The sequence below is a fragment of the Anomalospiza imberbis genome, chromosome 12, assembly GCF_031753505.1.
Source record: "Anomalospiza imberbis isolate Cuckoo-Finch-1a 21T00152 chromosome 12, ASM3175350v1, whole genome shotgun sequence".
Lineage (NCBI taxonomy): Eukaryota > Metazoa > Chordata > Aves > Passeriformes > Viduidae > Anomalospiza > Anomalospiza imberbis.
In genome coordinates this window covers 13,138,698-13,159,347 of record NC_089692.1, presented here as the reverse complement: position 1 = coordinate 13,159,347, position 20,650 = coordinate 13,138,698, and the positions used below count along the sequence as shown (strand labels likewise).

Here is a 20,650-nt window from a genome sequence, read left to right as displayed (position 1 = left end):
CGGGGCGGAGGCCTGGGGAGGCCCCTGGCCCCGTTGGGCCCCCGCGAGTCCCGCAGCGCCCTGACCCGCCAGGAGGGAGGGGGGCAGGCAAGGCCTGGCCGTCTCGGAGCGGGGGAGCTCGGCCAAGGTCACGCCAGTGGGATCGGCCGCACAGGAGAGGCCCTGCCCGGGCCGAGCGGTGAGGGCGCTGAGGCCTTCCTCCTCCTCCTCGTCCTCCTCCTCCAATAGGGCCCCCCCAGCAGCCGTTCCCCGCGCCCTACCTGTCCCCGCACACGCCCCCGTGTCCTCCCCCGTGCCCCCGCTCACCAGGTAGTTCATCTTCCCGCGGGGCCGCTCCGGCCGCAGCGGGCCGGGTGCGGGGCCGAGGGCCGGGCCGGGCCGGGGGCGGCGGGGCCGGGGCGCGCGGGCGGCGGCGGCGCCGTAGGGATCGTTATAGCGCCGCGCGCGCCCGGCCCGGCCGCTCCGCCCGCCCCCATTGGCTGCGCCCGCCCGGGAGGCGGGGCCAAGGACGGGGCGGGGAAAGGGGCGGGGCCTCCGGCGAGGGGCGGGGCAGGCGCAGAGTGAGCAACGCGTGTGTAAAGGTGACACTGGGCACAGGGAGAGTGACACTGGGCACAGGGAGTGTGACACTGGGCACAGGGAGAGTGACACTGGGCACAGGGAGAGTGTGACACTGGGCACAGGGAGTGTGACACTGGGCACAGGGAGTGTGACACTGGGCACAGGGAGAGTGACACTGGGCACAGGGAGTGTGTGACACTGGGCACAGGGAGTGTGTGACACTGGGCACAGGGAGAGTGTGACACTGGGCACAGGGAGAGTGTGACACTGGGCACAGGGGGTGTGTGACACTGGGCACAGGGAGAGTGACACTGGGCACAGGGAGAGTGTGACACTGGGCACAGGGAGAGTGACACTGGGCACAGGGAGAGAGTGACACTGGGCACAGGGAGAGTGACACTGGGCACAGGGAGAGTGACACTGGGCACAGGGAGTATGACACTGGGCACAGGGAGAGTGACACTGGGCACAGGGAGTGTGACACTGGGCAGGGAGTGTGTGACACTGGGCACAGGGAGAGTGTGACACTGGGCACAGGGAGAGTGACACTGGGCACAGGGAGAGTGTGACACTGGGCACAGGGAGAGTGACACTGGGCACAGGGAGAGTGACACTGGGCAGGGAGTGTGACACTGGGCACAGGGAGAGTGTGACACTGGGCACAGGGAGAGTGACACTGGGCAGGGAGTGTGTGACACTGGGCACAGGGAGAGTGTGACACTGGGCACAGGGAGTGTGACACTGGGCACAGGGAGTGTGACACTGGGCACAGGGGGTGTGACACTGGGCACAGGGAGTGTGTGACACTGGGCACAGGGAGAGTGTGACACTGGGCACAGGGAGTATGACACTGGGCACAGGGAGAGTGACACTGGGCACAGGGAGTGTGACACTGGGCAGGGAGTGTGTGACACTGGGCACAGGGAGAGTGTGACACTGGGCACAGGGAGAGTGACACTGGGCACAGGGAGAGTGTGACACTGGGCACAGGGAGAGTGACACTGGGCACAGGGAGAGTGACACTGGGCAGGGAGTGTGACACTGGGCACAGGGAGAGTGTGACACTGGGCACAGGGAGAGTGACACTGGGCAGGGAGTGTGTGACACTGGGCACAGGGAGAGTGTGACACTGGGCACAGGGAGTGTGACACTGGGCACAGGGAGTGTGACACTGGGCACAGGGGGTGTGACACTGGGCACAGGGAGTGTGTGACACTGGGCACAGGGAGAGTGTGACACTGGGCACAGGGAGTATGACACTGGGCACAGGGAGAGTGTGACACTGGGCACAGGGAGTATGACACTGGGCACAGGGAGAGTGACACTGGGCACAGGGAGTGTGACACTGGGCAGGGAGTGTGTGACACTGGGCACAGGGAGAGTGTGACACTGGGCACAGGGAGAGTGACACTGGGCACAGGGAGAGTGTGACACTGGGCACAGGGAGAGTGACACTGGGCACAGGGAGAGTGACACTGGGCAGGGAGTGTGACACTGGGCACAGGGAGAGTGTGACACTGGGCACAGGGAGTGTGACACTGGGCACAGGGAGAGTGTGACACTGGGCACAGGGAGAGTGACACTGGGCACAGGGAGAGTGACACTGGGCAGGGAGTGTGACACTGGGCACAGGGAGAGTGTGACACTGGGCACAGGGAGAGTGACACTGGGCAGGGAGTGTGTGACACTGGGCACAGGGAGAGTGTGACACTGGGCACAGGGAGTGTGACACTGGGCACAGGGAGTGTGACACTGGGCACAGGGGGTGTGACACTGGGCACAGGGAGTGTGTGACACTGGGCACAGGGAGAGTGTGACACTGGGCACAGGGAGTATGACACTGGGCACAGGGAGAGTGTGACACTGGGCACAGGGAGTATGACACTGGGCACAGGGAGAGTGACACTGGGCACAGGGAGTGTGACACTGGGCAGGGAGTGTGTGACACTGGGCACAGGGAGAGTGTGACACTGGGCACAGGGAGAGTGACACTGGGCACAGGGAGAGTGTGACACTGGGCACAGGGAGAGTGACACTGGGCACAGGGAGAGTGACACTGGGCAGGGAGTGTGACACTGGGCACAGGGAGAGTGTGACACTGGGCACAGGGAGTGTGACACTGGGCACAGGGAGAGTGTGACACTGGGCACAGGGAGAGTGACACTGGGCAGGGAGTGTGTGACACTGGGCACAGGGAGAGTGTGACACTGGGCACAGGGAGTGTGACACTGGGCACAGGGAGTGTGACACTGGGCACAGGGAGAGTGTGACACTGGGCACAGGGAGAGTGACACTGGGCAGGGAGTGTGTGACACTGGGCACAGGGAGAGTGTGACACTGGGCACAGGGAGAGTGTGACACTGGGCACAGGGAGTGTGACACTGGGCACAGGGAGAGTGTGACACTGGGCACAGGGAGAGTGACACTGGGCAGGGAGTGTGTGACACTGGGCACAGGGAGAGTGTGACACTGGGCACAGGGAGTGTGACACTGGGCACAGGGGGTGTGACACTGGGCACAGGGAGAGTGTGACACTGGGCACAGGGAGAGTGACACTGGGCACAGGGAGTGTGACACTGGGCACAGGGAGAGTGACACTGGGCACAGGGAGAGTGTGACACTGGGCACAGGGAGAGTGACACTGGGCAGGGAGTGTGACACTGGGCACAGGGAGAGTGTGACACTGGGCAGGGAGTGTGACACTGGGCACAGGGAGAGTGACACTGGGCACAGGGAGAGTGTGACACTGGGCAGGGAGAGTGACACTGGGCACAGGGAGTGTGACACTGGGCACAGGGAGAGTGACACTGGGCACAGGGAGTGTGTGACACTGGGCAGGGAGAGTGACACTGGGCACAGGGAGAGTGACACTGGGCACAGGGAGAGTGTGACACTGGGCACAGGGGGTGTGACACTGGGCACAGGGGTGTGACACTGGGCACAGGGAGAGTGTGACACTGGGCACAGGGAGTGTGACACTGGGCACAGGGAGAGGGACACTGGGCAGGGAGAGTGACACTGGGCACAGGGAGAGTGTGACACTGGGCAGGGAGGGTGACACTGGGCTCGGGGGTGTGACACTGGGCTCGGGGGTGTGACACTGGGCACAGGGAGTGTGACACTGGGCTCGGGGGTGTGACACTGGGCACAGGGAGTGTGACACTGGGCACAGGGGATGTGACACTGGCCAGGGCGGTGTGACCAAGTGCAACAAAGGGTAAGGGAAGCGGAACAAGCGTGCAACAGATGTGCACTGAAGCGTGTGCAACAGGTGTTGCAGCGAGTGTGCACTTGGTGTGTAACAAAGGCTATATGCAATGTGCAAATGAAGGAAAATACTCTGCAATGGGTGTGTAATGGTACAAGGTCATTAAAGGTTGTTGGGTGTGTAACAGGTGTGCAATGTGTGTGCAGTAAAGGCTAGCAGGTAACTGGGGAGTTCTGGGGTGAGTAATGGGGATGGTGTGTAATAGCAGCGGGATACAAGGGGCAGGTGATGGGCAGCTGTAGGTGCAACGGCTCATACGGCACACCGTGGCACGTAGCACACCATGGCACACATTGCACACTGGCACACTTGGGACACCTGGCACACAGGGCACACCACGGTACCCATGGCACACCACAGCGGCCTGTCTGGCATGTTCAAATGGCCTGGCTACATGGCCCATGGACACCCCAACAGCTGGTAAGCCTGGGTTTGGCATCACCGTATGCTGTACCACAGTCCTTGCCATCATTCGCAGAGAGCTGGGAGCAGGCTGGGAGGTCATGGCTGCAGCTGGGAGCTGTGGGAGGCACACGTGTGAGCTGCGTGGGGGCACAGGACCTGTGGACATGCACAAGCTGCACGGACACCCATGCTGCTCCCCAGGCGTGTGAGAGCCAGAGCACTTAGGGAACCAAGGGAAGGGACACGAGGGGTGCCTGCAGCCAGTGAGCTCAAGGGCAAGTGGGCAATGAGTGGGCCTGTGTAAGAGCCGCAGGCCAGTGAGCGAGTGGTGCATGTGGAGACAGGCCGGGAATGTGCCCTGACTGGGCAGGTGCCTCCTGGCCGCCATCCCCATCACGGCATTTCCTCTCACCCTCCGGGGTTACTTTCAGGCCACACCAGGGTGGGGCGGCAGAGCTGAGGCCAGATTGCAAACACATGCCCTTCCCCAAAAAGCAGTACTTGCGCCACCACCACTGTCCCCAGCTTGGAGGCAAGTGTCCCTGTGTATCACTGGCAGAAAGGGAAACTGAGGCACAACTGTGGGTGGGAGACATCCGGTGGCAGGGACTGCGGTCGCGCCCGCAAACCGCAGCTGCCCCGGCGGGCGCAGCCTGAGGACTGCGGTTTCCTCTTGTTGGTGACAGCGGTGACAGCGCAGGCACTGAGCACCGTGGGCATCCTTGGGATGGGCTCCAGGCTCCCCAGCCTCTCTCCCGCCACTCTACAGCTGATCCCATGAAGCCAGGGTGCGTTTGCTTTGGAGACCCCGAGTCTGGTGTGGGCCCACCAGGCCAGCGGTGAGAGTCTCCTGGGATCCCTGAGGTGTCCCCAGGGTGAAGCTGCCACCATATGACTTCAGGCAGGTGCTGAGGGGCCATAAGCTTCCTGCTTTTGGACTTAAAAGCAGTGGGAATATCACTTTTCCCTCTGCCTGTGTTGATGCTCAGATCAAAGTGTTCACTGTCAAACTCAATCCCATGTTTGGTCCATCAGAGCCAAAAATCACTGCTTGCATCTGCTCAGCACCCCAAGCTGGCAACAGCTCCCACACATCCCTGCTGCTACAGCCAAGCAGCCATGGGGCAACAGGCACGAGCAGGTCTTCCTTAGGCTTCTCCTACCTTTGAGAAAATGAAATGCCAAAAAGAAGATGAAAAGTGGAGCATTACAAGGGCCCTGCAGCACTGGGGATGCTCAGAGCTGGATTGGCTGCCAGAGCATCCCTGTGCTGCTGGTGGGGGTCCCAGCAGTGCCACGCCGTGATTCCCTGCCGGCTCCACTGGACACAGGGATGGGTGTTTCGGGATGGATGCTCCTTGGGATGCAGGTTGCCCCAGCAACGGTTGCTATGGAAAACACTTCAGTGGCAAAATTTCCAGCCATATTCATGTGTCTGTCATTGTCTTCCGGAGAGTCCCTGGTGTATGGTGAGCCAGGCACGGCTGGCTCTGCACGGGCAGGCTGCTGCTGTGGCTGCAGGGCACTGGCTGTGCTGGGCCCAGCTATTCCTGGCTTTTTGCAGCTTTTCCTGCTGGCTATGGTGTGAGAAGGTGTAGGAGGACTCCAGAGTGAGATCGGGGGGAGCATGGCAGATGTACAATGGACAGGGGGAGCAGGCTGTGCTGAGCCATGCCATATTAATTGGCTAGCAGCCAATTAATGTCCCATAGGCCCAGCTGTGCCCCAAACATTGGATGAGATTCATTTTGGTGAATCAAACACAGGGCACAGCTCTGGGACAGTGGGACATACCAGGAAGTGGGGTGGCACTGGGATGTTTGCTGGGACCAGCAGCTTTGACTGGGGCTTCCTGCTCCTGCCCACAGCCCTGCCAGGTCTGTGCTTCGGAAAGCCGCTCCCCACCTCCTGGAGCAGCAATAGGATTACACAGGACTGAGTCTCCTAGCAATGAATGAAGAAATAAATCCTATAAGGCAGGACAGGATTTATTAGACTTCAATATTCTGGGAATAATGAGGACATTTCTCTTGGCTTGTAATATCACGGGACCCAACAGGATCACGACTAGGATTTATCCCTGTGCTTCTCTGTGGCACTGGGTTGGTTCTTTGCTGTGGAGGGAAGATGCTGGGGGAGGCTGCTTGCCTTTCCAAAGAACAGGATTGCAGGGCACCCCCTCATCTCCAGGAAAGCCAAGGCAGACTGCAGGCCTCAGGCTGCCCCAACAGTAGCAGCTCTGTTTGTCTCCCCATTCATCCCCTAGTGAGGGCTGGCGCTGATCCTCGCCCCCAGCTGGGGCTCACTGCTGGGAGCAGGAAGGGCTGACAGCAGGAAGGGCTGTGCCATCGCCATCAGCTGAGTTTCAAATGTCAGTGCCAGTGCCCATCACCAGCACAAGGATTCCCTGGGGTGGAGACCCTCAAATGGGGTGGGAGACCCACAGGCCACTCCATTTCTCCCCATTACTTTTGAACACACTGCAAACAGAATCCCACTGTGCTGCTGGGTGGGACATTGCTCTGAAAGAGAGGTGGGAAGAGGCTGAAAACAACAAACTGGAAAAGAGGATATGATGCTGCTAGCATCACCTTCCAGGTACTAGCTCTGCCCCTCAGGGAGGGAACTGCTGCCCTAGCTGCAGGGAGATGCTCCTAAGGTCATCTCCATGCTCTGGTCCCTCCTTCTCCCAGCTGCCACGCTTTGCCTGATGGCAGCTCTGTCCATGAATCCCGCTGTGGTCCTTGGGACGGCCTGGGGCTATGGGATGCACCCCCAGCCAGCCAGCATTCAACCTCCTCCCATGCTGAGAGCCAACATTTATTTATTCCTGTGTCCCTTTCACTGAAGCAGCTTGAAATGCACAGTGTTACCTCCCTGTCATGATTCCCGTGGCCCCGTAACAGCCCCCACCAACCCCAGCAGATCAGTAAAGCTGAATCTGTGGGTGTGGGTTGGACACAGCTGGTTTTACCATGGCCCCAGCACACGGGTGCCGCGGCAGAAGCCCTGACCATCAGGACACACAGACACAATTGGAGCCTTGTTTGGGGCTCAGCTGCACAAGGGGCCCCTTCAGGCAGCCAGGGAAGAGGGAGCTCCTCGGGGTGAGGTGATGCTCTGGCCATGAGGGACTCCTTATAGGGACAAAATTACCCCAAGCAAATGCCCAGGGTGGGTCCCAACCCATGGAGAACATGTGAGCTTCCCAGAGAAAACAGCTCAAGGTGGGAATGTCTCAAAAGATGGACCCACACCTGAGAACATTGCTCCTCGCAGAAAGTGCAAGGCTGCCGGGGACATCAAGGGCTGGTGGGGATGCTGAGGGCTGGCGGGTGATGGGACCACCCCCATTTGTGGGAAGGCAGCTGGGCAATGAAAATAGCAAGCAGAGAGGGGTTTTGGTTATTTTCTTTTTTCCTTCCAAAGCAGCCAAGCTGTGTTTTCTGAAGACCTGTAAATCACTCCTCGTCTTCAGGAAAGAGAGGCGAGGAATACATGATCCAACCCAGCAAAAACGCGGGACGCTTGGGAGCGTGGAGGAAGCCAGTAATCAGCCCAGGCTGGAGGCTGCCTCCCGGCCATCCCGCCAAGCCTGTCGCAGCTTGCTGGGCCAGGAGCTGGCACCGTAGCCCAGCATCCTCAAGCTGAGCTGGGCACACCATGCTGCCATGAGCTGGGGAGCCCAGCAGAGAGGGGCGTCGAGGCTCTTGGCCACTGCCATTACATTGCTCTTTTACAGCAGGTCAGGTTGCTTCCAAGATTTCAAGGTTTTCCACATTTGCTCAGCTGAAAAGAAGAAGAAACTCTGGAGGGTTTCTGAAGAGCACAGCTGGGACTGGCAGGCAGGATCCTATAAATTGCAGGTCATCAATTTTCCCAGTTCACCAGCATACCAGGGGAAGTTGTGCTGGCCACATCCCTCTAACACACCATTAGCATGCTTGTGAATCCAAAGCCACCCCCAAGCCATCCAGAGCCAGATGCAGCTGCAGGACACACTATGGACACAGCCTGGAGCTCTTTAATGCTTTTAAAAACAAGGCTGGGTTTGGTGCCTCTGGCCTTTGGGATCTCCAAGGATACTTGTTGCATCTCCATTCTGCTCTTGCTCATGATACAATGCACAGAATTATTTTCCATTTCTTACCTACTTGGTGCTGCCCAGCTGCTGGAGCAGAAAGGGCCCTAGAATGCTGCAGGGATACTCACGCTGCAGCAAAAGTTTTGGTTGGCAGCCCCCAGAAGCCAGATGCCACCGGGTCCCAGCCTGTGCAGGGGTGACATGATCTTTCCCTGCCATTATCCAGCATCAGAGTCATGGGGGACACAGGGCAGAGATGTTCCCAAATATTTCCTCTTCTCCTCTCAGCAACAGCAGAGCAACAGGCAAATCATTTCCCTGGCTGCCTGCTCAGCACTCACAGCAGGCCCAACCCTCCCAGCCCTGCTTGTGGCTACCTCAGCATCTCACCATCTTCAGGGATCTGCAGCAAAACAAGCCTGGGCTGCCTTGGGGTTGCTGTTGGGAGGGACCCTGTAAGGAGGGCAGGACAGCACACAAGGGGAGGTGCTGGAGATGGTCCAGCACCACCATTCCAAGCAGGAGAGCAGCCCAACTACTGCAGCAGCACCTGCCTTGCTCCACAGCCCACACTGAGGTCCTGCCAGGGCCATTTACTGCCACTTAGGAGCTCTGAGCTGAGATACCCCCACGACAGTGCCCTGCACAGGGACTCTGGTTGTTTTTGCAACCTAAGCCAAAGCAGCAACTAGCTTGGAAGTGTTTGGAGATGAAAACATGTCATCACTCCGTTGTTTTGTTTCTGTCCAATTTCAGGCTTGTTTAAGCAGGTCCATTACAGCTGATTCTGTACAGAACAGGGTGCCAAAGGCTGCAGCTCCCCTGAGCACGTGGTATTTTGTTCTGGTGTATTCTGAAGCACAGCCACAGAGCTGGGGCTGACTCAGCAGCGGACACATGAGCCCAAGGCTCTGACCGTGCTCAGAGCTGCAGGCAAGGGGCCCATGGGCAGCGACGGCATCGCTCACCCTGTGGGCAGGAAGGATGGGGCTTGTGCTGCTTTCCCCCAGCACAGCACCAGCATGGGCTGCCCCACCAAGCGGGCCCAGAGCATCCTGTGGGGAAATGCGGGTGAATACCTTTACTCCAAGGATGTGCACAGGCCAGACGTCGGGAGCTGCCCAACTCCACCAGAGCCAGGCCAGCAGCGACGGCTGGCATGACGGTGCGTTGCTGGTCTCCAGCTCCAGCTGCTCGATCCACACCCAGCCGCCTTGGCCTGCCCTCCCAGGCAGCTGCACTTGCTGAATGTTTCTGCGTGGCCACGCTTTGGATGAGTTTCTTTACTCCTGCAGCACTGCTACAGGACTACACTGACCTTGTCACCCCCAGTTCTGGGTTTCATTGCACCACCAGCTCCAGTAATGAGGGAGGAAGGTGATTCAAGCACTTGCTCTGGCCCCCAGGCTGCTATCAAGGCACACACTGGGCACCTCTGAGAGAGGTTTTTATGACTCCCATCAGACACTCCTTACTGTATGTGATCCTTAATTTCTTTGTCCTCTGCTTGCCACAAAAACCACACTGCCAACATCCAAAAGTGTTGGGATGGAATACTTTATTCACATGAACACCCAGATCCTGGCCCTTCCTGCCTGCTGCAGCTGCTCCCATCTTCTTGACAGCGTGAACAAGGAAGGATTTCTTCACCAGCTTGCTTAAACCCCCCCAGCATCATCAGACCCCACAAACAAGTACAGACAGTTTGGCTTTGTCTGGACAGGAGCAGAGGGCGGAGGGGCAGGGAGTGCTGCGGGGCTGGCAGAACAGGCAGAAGGGCTCCAGCCCACAGCTTGCGTATGCACAGCAGCCATAAAACCTTCCTGCAGCTCCACTCTCACCACCAAACAGGCCAGTACTCTCACAGCCTTGGCGGCTCCTCCTGCTGCCACAAGCACCTGGGATTGGTAAAGGATGGGTGCCACCACCTCTTCTTGGAAAGTTGTTGCCAGAATTAGACCAGTGTCTTCTATCAGCTGCTGGGCCATTTAACCCTCAAAGTGCCTCCTGTCCATTGACAAATACCCTCCCCAAACTATTACAGTAAAAGGAAAACCCTGTACGTTGAGACATACAGGCTGAGTCTTGGGTAGAGAACAGTTTCCGTGCTTGGTGGTCGTCGGTGGCCGGCAGCCCCCAGCCAGCCCTGGGGCACAGAAGGGAGCAAAATCCCCCCGGCCACCCCCAGCACGTCAGGGCTTCATCCTGCTCAGTCTGATGTCACGTTCGATTTCGAACTGCCTGTGATCCACACGCTCCAGGAATGCTTTCCTCTCGATGTACCTGCAGGGAGGCAGAGGCAGAGGCTGTGAGCTGTGTCTGTGGTTGCCTGTGTGGCCCTCAGCCTGGGGCAAACCCCACCCAAAGGGATGGGCAGGGAGGGAAAGCACTGTCTGTCTCCCTCCCTCTCTTTCCATGAACTGATCACTCCACTCAACATGTCCTCTGGACACCAAAACTGCTCTGTGGCCTGCTGGCTGTCATGTGGGGGACTCCCAGAGGTCTGGTGGTCACATAGGCTAGAGAACTGAACTGGCTGGTTCTGATTTCAGCTCTTCTCCTACAGCTGAGAAATGTCCTCCACGGACACCTTGAAGGGGATCAGAGCAGGCCTTTGCACCACCCAACAAAGCATCTCAAACCCATCCACAACCTTCAATACAAGCTGACAGGCCCACGATACAGGCCAGGAACAGGCACAGGGAGCATTAGGGATGCAAAAAGCATCACCCAGCAAGCCTGCAGCAGCTCAGGGATGCAGGCCAGGGGTTTCCCAGCCACAGACCAGCTTCTAACCACTGACTATTTAGTGCTGCCCCTCAGCATGGCACCTGAGTGCTGCGAGGAAGAAGGCACACCTACGCCTGGAAAAGCACCTTGCTGCTCATTAATGGCATGCAGCTGAATTTTAATGTACTTTGCTGCAAACCCTTGCCATAGAAGCCTGGGGCTGTGCTACTAATTAACCTACAGAAGGAGCGAAATTGCAATTCAAAACAGGAGCTGTAATTGAACCATCACAATTGTTTTGCATTTGTTCCAGGGTGGCAAACACTGGACTGCCACGACAAGGTCATTAAACTTATGTGGGGAACCCCTGAATTTGGCTGTTCTGATGGTCACTGCTTTTCCTGCTCACCAGAGCAGCCCACTGCTTGAAAGCAAGACCAAAGCCTAATGGAAGATGAGCATCTCAGGCTCTGCAGGTTTTCCAGGCTGCTGAGTGGCTGGCAGTGTGCATGAAAGTGCCCAAGGCCCACATGGGAAGGCTGAAGGCCTCTCCTACCAGTGGTCTCTCTGAGACAGACGAACATTTGGTGATGAGGTCCCTTCAAGGTCAGGCTGGATGGGGCTTTAAGCAATCTGATCTAGATAAAGAATTCCTGCTCACTGCTGGGGGTTGGATTAGTTGGCCCTTAAAGGTCCCTTCCAACCTGGACCATTCTGTGGTTCTGCAATTCTTTACGCTACAACTATCGAACCTGTACCGAATGTGTTCCCAGCAGGGAGCCTTTGCCCTTGCTGCAAGGGACAGCCCTGACACTCCTGCCCACCCAGTCATCATTGGAAATGATTTAATCCAGATTCATTTCAGTGAGTGATTCCCCCAAGCGGGTGAACAGCCCCGTGCATCCCTGCTGCCACCCCGCTCCCATCGCAGCTCCAGCCCGTCTCGTGCTGACACAACTGGGTCAGCTCACCTCTGCTGGCCGCGAGGGGCAGGGACCAGCACGGCGCAATGCAGGCGAAGAGCCGGCTGGGAGGAGGCATTTTTGTGGCCCCTGCCCCTCACCGCTGGAGGAGGGCTGTGCACTGAGGCCCCCTCCCCACAGTGGTTCAGGAAAGGCAGGCAGGGGAGTGTCGCTTCCCTTCATCCCTGTAAGCAGGGAGGTGACTGGCTCCTGGGGCTGGGCTCAGAGAGGCCACAGGAAGGAAGCTGAGGGGTCACGCTGTATGTGCTCAGTGTCATACTGCTGGGCGTGTGGCTTTTCTCCCCCTCCACTGCTAAACACCAACCACAACCCCAGCTGGGAAGACAAGGACAGGAGTTACTGGTGTTCATCTGGGAACACCCCGATGGCCTGGGCAGCAACAGCCCAACCTACTGAATCTGAAGCTCTTTTGGCCCCTCTGTGACACCCATCTATCAAGCCCAGCAAGGGGTCAGTCTCTTTCTTCTCCTCTGCCTCCCTGACTGCTGTGCCTCTCCGGTGGGCAGGGCCTGCCTCCTGGGGGTTCGATATGGATCATGAACCAGGAATGTGGTCTCACAGCCGCAGCCAGCAGCGCTGCACGGAGGAGGAACTGCCACCGACGTCATCCCATGGCGTTGTCCTTGGCTGGCCACAGAAAAGTGCTGTAGGCACCAGAGCAGACCCCCCAGGCACTAGCTGGGCATACACCGGGGCTCGTGGGGCCTGGCCAGCTTGTGCTGTCGGCACACAGGGGTGGAGGTGCAGACAGACATGAGCAGGGAAGCTGCAGGGTCAGCACAAGCCCCTCCATGCTCTGAAGCCTGTGCTGGAGCTGCAGCTCTCTCTGTGCTCAGCCAGCTCCGTGCAGCCGACACCAAGGCACCACCAAACACGGTGCAAAGTGCATGAGTGAGGCACAAACACCCGTCCTGTGCTTGTCTAAACAACCTTTGCTACCTGAATCAATAGCTTCCTGTAAATTATCAACCCGCCTGGAAACAGGGCAGCTGTGATCCAGGGCAGCAGAGAAAAGCAAACCCACTGGGAGCAAGGCTTTCTCTGCTAACAAGGGCAGCTGCAAGCTGCTCTGGGGAGGGTCTCCGGTGCTGCCTGTCCCCTGTCAGTCACCATCAGTCACCGGGTGCAGGAGTGCCTGGGGCCAGCTGCTCCCCCATGGGGCTGCCCTACAAAGGTGGCCCAATTAAGAGGCCACTACACATTTCCATTTATAAAGCACATCAGAGAGAGGAACAGCAAAGGGGATAGCTGCCTCTGCTCCTTACTCCAGCCCCTGCTGTCAAATCCAGGACAGGCCCTCAGGACCTGATACAGCCAGGCTGTAAAAGCCCAGATTCTACTCCTAAGGAAATGCAAATCCCTGGATGGGGGCTGGGGGTACAAGGGGTGGAAGATCAGAGGCAAGGGGGGACAGAGCCATGGGGCAGCACATGTCCCCTCTCAGGATTTCTAGGCCCAGGCTGTGGCTGGCTGATAACTGGCACTGGCAGCAGAAAGATGCCACAGCCCCACTGCTCCACTGGTTGCTGTGCTCTGGTGTGGCTGCTGGAGAAGGGCCAGGGAGGTACGAGGAGCTCTGGGCTGCAGCAACTTCCACAGGGCTAGCACAATAAAGGAATTCAGCCTGTGTTCCCTCCTGAGCAAAAAGTAAAGCTTCCTGCCTTCCTTGAGACACGCACAGACCATCTCTGTAAGTGCATAGGATGTGTGGCATCGAGCAAACATCTCCAGGAGTGGGCTGCAGCTTTCCTTGTCAGGCAGACATTTACAATCACACAGCAGGACACGTGGGGAGCAGAGGTTTCTAACAGCACCAGGGATTAAAGGCAGCGCCCCACTCTTGCCTGCCTGGGTTGAAGGGTTAACAACAGCTCATTACAATTTTTATAGAGATGTGTAAATGATTGCCCACTGAAGGGTGAGCACAGTTGACATTATTAAAGGAGAAGAGGCAGCTGCAGAAGGGACAACAGGCTCCTGTGAAATGACCTGAGGCCGGCAGCAGCTGTGTCTGTGTGACCTGCCCCCCAGGCCACATGGCTGCTCTGTGAGGGTACTGCACCCTTCACGCCGAGGTTGGCCTGCAAGCAGAAATGCAGTGGGCTGTGCCTCCATCGGTGCTCTTCCCTTCTCCCTTTACCTTGAAGGTGTAAGCAATTCCTAGTGAGCCTCATGCTGCATGCCTGACTAGTATAAACACATTCATAAGGAGTGTCCAAAGTCATCCTGGCATTATGTTCCTCCTTTGTTTAATGACAAAAACTGCTTGCCAAGAGCTCAGCAGATTTTCTAGCCTGGGATGTGACAGGCAGCAAAACCCAAAGCTGTCCAAGATTAAAGATGCTCTTAAAATTGCTGCTCTGCTTTGCTCATCTTTTCCATGTGCTGATCCCTTCTTTAGCCTTCGAGGACCATCACGTGAGCGTCGTTAGAAAGGTTTGCCAGGCATGAAGAGCAAGCTGTCCTGCTTGGATGGGGTGGGAAAGGAAACAGCACTGGCCAAGAACAGTCAACATACTGGGTTTGGGCACACAAGAGATGACACAAAACACTGTTCTGCCACACCTGTATGTGGTGTAAATCATGCACATCCTTGGACTTCAGGGATCTCAGAGGAACAGCTGCTCCTCTCCAGCACTCCTATGGAATTGCTCTACTTTTTCAAGGGCACGCATTTATTTCACGACCAGAAACAGATCAGGAGAGATTTGATGGAGAAGGTGTGTTTGTAGAAAGGGTGCAAGACCAAACTGAAAATATCTATTTGATAGTTTGACGGTTATAAAATATCTGTTTAAAATAGAAAAACCAATCTGTTGGAATGCAGAAGCTTTGAGTTCTTCCAGTAAAAGAACAGCTTATAATAAAACGTACATTTTACGAGCTGTCCACTAAGCTGGTTATGTTTTCCCAGAGCTTAGCAAAGCACTTGTAGTGGAAATGCTGCTTCTGATCTCATTATCACTCCCCGCAGTGCATGTTATTAACTTTCTGTTTTATTTACAGCATTGCCATTTACTTTTATGATACTTCCATTAACTTCATTGGAGTGAACATTGCTTGATGCACACAACCAACGCCCAGCGCTGCCATAATCTTTGACGCACCTTGCCAGCTGTTCTGGGTTTACACAAATCTTTATGCGGGAGGAAGGAGGACAGATGCAGCTGAAACGTGTGATTTGATGAACAGAACAAAACCCTCCCAAACTGAAAAAAGCAAACAGGACAAAGGCAATTGTGTTTCCTCATGGAGGGGCTGCATTAGACCAGTTCATGCTCTGTGCCACAAGCAGAAGAGATGACAAAGCCAGACACTGGCTGGACTTAGAGAACTCACATGGCTGTTAGCAGAGAGTGATAGGTGTTTGCAGACTTACCTGTCTCCCTGTGATGCTTACAGCAGCTACTGGCTTTATGTATTCCTAGAAAAAATCCTTAAGAAATCCCATGGGTTTTTGAACTCTGTAGCCAGTAATGGGCTTCCCACATATAAAGGAAGTGATGGGAAATTCTGGACTACTATTAGGTAAAGCCCCTCTTACCCATCTTTCCCTCGGTTATGGATTGCCAGCTCCTCCACAATTCCCTCCTCCTCCTTGAAGTTCTCCCAGTCCAGTTTAGATTTCTCCAGTGTGCTCATCTTCTGCTTTTTGGCACCGATCTTCCCCAGGAGGCTACTCATACCGCTTGGCCTCTTCACCCTGACGGAGATTAAGGAGCAAATGTTGGTTAAATGCAGGGAGAGGGCAATTAAAAACAGAGCTGAGAAACGTCACGCATGAGAGTGGTGGCCTTGATGGTGGCGAGCCACTGCCACCAAACAGATGGCCACCAACTCCAGGCAGCCTGCAGGCGGCAAGGTCACGCTTCCTGCAGATCCTGCTCTGCCCTTCCCCTGGAAGCAGCAGAGTTCATTACACACATATCTCAAGTGCTTGGTTTTTATGAAAGGGCTTTTTCATTTATCTTCTTAAGAGAACAGAGAGCTTTCAGGCCAAAAGAGATCATTAAATCATCTAGTTTGACCCCTTGTATACACCAGGCCAAGCCATTCCACTGATCACCTCTGTGCTAAGTCTGTTTCTTTGTCTTCAGTTAAAGTGTTGTTTTCTGGAAGGCATCCAGCCTCAGTGCGTCACTAGTGCTGACAACACATCTAGGAATTAACCATTTATGTGGTACTAATGCTTGATTTTCTCTAGTTTTAGGTTCTGTTTGCTGCTCCTTATTCTAAATCCAAGAACACTTTGGTCTCCAGGTGAGTCTCATTAGTGACGTACTTGTACACCACTAATGAACTTACATCTGAATTATTTTTATGCAAACAGATAGAGTTCCTTATACCTCTCACTGAAATGCATTTTGCCCCAGCCCATACATCACTTAAAACATTTTGTCCCCCTGCTTACATTTCAATGCTCTTTGAAGATGGGAGCACAGAACTGCCTGTGACCCCCACCCTTCTCCTTATTTGTTTCTGTCCAAGCATCACCTAAATCCTGTTAGCTGCACATTGAGTCTCAGTGCACGTGCACTGTGATCCCATACCATCTCCTGGGTCTCTGTTTGGCAGGAAGACTACTTTGGTCTTTCATCCCTTGTTCTTAGAGGAGTGAAATCCCACCCTCGCGGTGGGGCCCCCCGAATCTCCCCTTTATGCTGGGAAATGCACACACAGGGGCTCAGGTCAGCCGAGCTGCCCTCTAAGGAAGACAATTCTCAGGGATAGGAACCCGTAAAACAAACTTGTATTAACCCTTCTCCAACCCCCCCCCCCCCCCCAGGAATGAGGGACAAACAGCATCCCATTGAACTCGTGTTTACACACATTCCAGAGATAACTTCAGGTCTGCAGGGCCTTTGCCTCTGCAAGAAGCCAGAGAGGAAATTACTCTCGTTCCTGAGAGATGAAGGAATTTGGGAAGGGGGGCCCAAGGAAGACAGCCAGGTGAGCATGGCAAATTGCTCTCCATCAGTGCTCTCTGAGCACACTCCTGCCCAGGGGTAGCCGTTCTTGGGAACGTATCCAAAGTTGTCCTTATCGGATCATTAGCATGGTTTATGCTTCCGTAATTTGCAACCCTCTAAAGGAAAATAATTCTGCAGTTTATATGGAATTAAATCAAAGAAAATGACAACTCTGTAAGCCTCAGCCAGAAGACTCTCAATGAAAGAATGGCTGGCTAGAGTCACTTGGGGTTGCAGCTTCCTGACATAGATATATTTGGGATTAAGGACATCTTGGCAGGCTCTATAGCAACTGAACAAGGCTGCCTGTCCTTCCTCAACACCAACCAGAGGAGCAGAAATGTCCTAGGACCTGGCCCTCTTATTCCCCTCAGTCCCTGCCCATGGCAGCACAGCCCAACAGCCAGCAGTTGTTCACTCTGTGGGGACACAGAACAAGCTGGATGCTCTTTGATTCACCTTTATCCCTGAACATCTCATCAAGATGTCTACAGCCCTTCACAACATGATCACACAATAAAACCCTGATCCTTGCTCAGACTCCAATTCTCCCTTTCTTTTCAAGGCATGATGGCTCCAGGTATCCTTATCTGCAGGTAGCAGGGAAGTGGTGTAAGGAGGCAAAATGGGCAAAGATGTTCTCAGCAGAAGAAAAAATTGGAGTGACTTGGTTCCCACATGTGGCTATCCAGGACTTGCTCAACCACCAAACCCAGCATCAGATGTGTGTTCAAGATGTGAGGGAGTCAGAGGAAAGGAGACACGACAAAGAATAAGGATGAACCAAATAAAATATTGGGCAAGCCTGCCCCATGGCATTCCCTGCTGCACAGCTGCCTGGAAAGCAGAGCCCAGTGGTTGTGCACAGCAGTTCCTTACGCTGCACTGGGAGGCCTTAAAGATGTCCTGAAACAGATCTAGGGAAGTGCTGTGGCTGATCCAGCTGGCAAAGCTCCTCTGTCCCAAGCCTGGCAGGCAGAAGGCGTTTAAATTAACACAAGGTATTCAATGATGCATTTCTCTGAATACACTTAACTTTCCAGACACACCTGGGCTTAAGATTTTCCTACCATTGAAGTGGGAAAAGCAGGGATGTAGAAATGGAGGGTGTTGTCCCTTGTCCCTAGATTTCTCCTGAATGCTTTTTTGAGGCAAAAAACCCCAATGACCCAAGAGTCATCTCACCTATCCAAGGACACCCACAGCTCATCTGCATCCACTGACCCTTCCATGGGTGGAAGTCCACAGTCACTGACACTTGAAATACAGAGAGGTCTGACTGCAAAGGACACAGCACACACCTGGAAAAACCCAACTGAAAGTTCTGGGATCTTTCCTGGGTGTTAGAGAAATCTCTGCCCTGCAGAGTGGCAAGCAGGCTCAGAGGCAGGCTTACACATGCTGAGGCTGATCCTTTTTGGCTGAACCTCCGTCGGCTGCTGGCAGGGAAGAGCTGAGTTGAGACAGGGGCCAGTCGGCCAAGCTGGGCTGTTGAACTCATCTCTGCATGAAACACAGACTGGGACCTGCTGACAGGCCACTGCTGTCCCCAAACCACAGTGGAGGATAGATGGGAAGGAAGGGAACCAAAGGCAAGATGGTGATGGCCAGAGGTGGAAGAAGAGGTGGTGCTGGCCTCAGGGAGCAGGAGCTACAAATTAGATGAGAGCTGCTTATGATGTATCTTTTCTTCCATGGCAATTCCTGGCATAAATTAATAACATCTGGATGCACACATCCATCTGTAATGGTGCTCAAGGCCTCTGTATGTCCTCCTTGCCATGGATCTCGGGAATATTGCTTAACACATATAATTCATCTCTTCTTTGAAGCTACAGAGTCTGGGCTATGATATGGACCTCCATCAAGGGCATCTAGATAATCACAAGAATACTCACAAGTCAACAGTTCCTTCAAGGCAAGGGAACATGACAAAAAAGGGCAGGCTATGCTGCACTCTTGTGTTGATGACTGCTCCAGAAATATTATTAATATCCAATGTCAGTTCCATGCTGGAAAGTGGCTTTGGGCTGGATAACTTAGTTCTGCTCCTGTCCAGACAATTCTGTGCTGCTGTAGCAGGACCAAGCCTGGGCCAGGCAATGGGGCCAGGCACAGGCTGAAGGACATGTTTGAGTCTGCAGCTGAGTCTTCATTCCACGCTGAGCCTTTTATCACCCTGAATAAATCCAGCAAACCTGGGGGTGGGAATTCCTACGCTTGTGCCAAAATGAAGTAAATGAGAAACATTAAAGTCCAATTAAAAACTTGCTTGGCCTTAAATGCCTCATCTGTTTAAAAAGCAAGTAAAGGGGCCTGATTAATTGCATTCAGTGCCAACAAGAGGAATTATTACCCTTTTTGTACTCATTAAGGGTATCTGCTGTGGCATCTTTAATCACTAAGGCATTTAAAAGAGAGAAAGTAATTTGCTAAGACATAATGGATCCCAGGGATGAGGATCAGGACAATCGCCTATTTAGGACACAAAGACATGCTCTGAATTTTTACAATTAAAAAGCACAGCCAAGGTCTGCCCCTGAACCAGCAAAAAAAAAAAAAAAAAAAAAAAAAAAAGAGCTGGGAGCTCTGCCTTGGTGGTGGGGGGATTCCCCTGCACCATCTAATGTCGTCAGGACAAGGACTGTGCCTGAGCATCATCTGGCATGGTTGTACGCAGGGACAAGCAGCAAGCCATGGGCTCCCTTGCTGTCCCACTACAGGTGAACACGCTCTGTATCCCTGTCCTTAACAGTAACGCTTCCTCCACCTTGGTGCAAGCCTGCAGCTGACCAGGAGCTTGGAAAATTGCTGCTATAGCAGTGATAAAGTGCCACTGCCACATGTAATCCCTGATGTCTGGTAACATGCTCAGCAGCATCTGGGAAATGTATGCCTGTTTAATGGAGGCGGACTTCATCACAAGTTTTAGAAAATAATATTCCAGCAACTGGGAACCTGGCTATAGGTCTCATAGTGCATCCCACCAGCCAAAGCAAGATGAGTTCCTCTCCCACCCACCCAGAGATGGGTGCTCTGAAGGTCTCCTGACACCAATCCCACACGCACTGAGGTTTCAGTACTTCATCAGCCTTTCACTTATGTAACTCTTCCCCAATGACTACATTTCCTTGCTCAGCCTATGACTTGATATCTTCTTCCTAGTAGCTACTAAGAACAGATCATTCCCTCACTTCTTGCAGCAGCCTTTTATATCTTTGAAAGCTTTTCATATTGCCCTCCCCTCCAGCTTGCTCCTTCCTAGACTAAACAATCCCAGTCCTTTCAAGCTTTTCTCATTCCTCATGGTTTCCAGCCCTCTGACCACTTTCACCACTCTCCATGGACTCGGCCATTGGCCCATATATTCCTCAAAACGCAGCATCCAAAACAGGAATAGCATGAGTGATGGATTCACCAGCACTGGGAGCAGGGGAATGCTTCAGATGCCTTGGGAAGCACGCAGCCCCCTGTGACGTGTGCCTTTTCCAGAGCCATGTGACAGCAGTGACTCATGCTGAACCTGTGATTCACCGAGATATCTGTCTGCTCCACTGCTGCCAAGCCACTTTCTTCCTCCATCCATGCAGAACATTCCTGCTATCCAGAGGCAGAGCTCGGTGCTGCTCCTCCTGTTTGCCCTCACATT

The 20,650-nt window shown here is 54.6% G+C and overlaps 1 protein-coding gene across 1 annotated transcript in view; it reads right to left on the bottom strand.

Annotated features, from left to right (window-relative positions):
- Positions 1–10,451: 10,451 nt before the first annotated feature.
- The window catches only part of CFDP1 (craniofacial development protein 1), a 61,189-nt gene continuing 50,990 nt past the window's right edge, over positions 10,452–20,650 (bottom strand). The window contains exons 6-7 of the mRNA XM_068202834.1: positions 15,576–15,734; positions 10,452–10,601 (exon numbers count right to left, since the gene is read on the bottom strand). Coding sequence (XP_068058935.1) covers positions 10,511–10,601; positions 15,576–15,734 — 250 coding nt within the window. The 3' untranslated portion in view covers positions 10,452–10,510. The remainder of the gene's footprint in view (positions 10,602–15,575; positions 15,735–20,650) is intronic.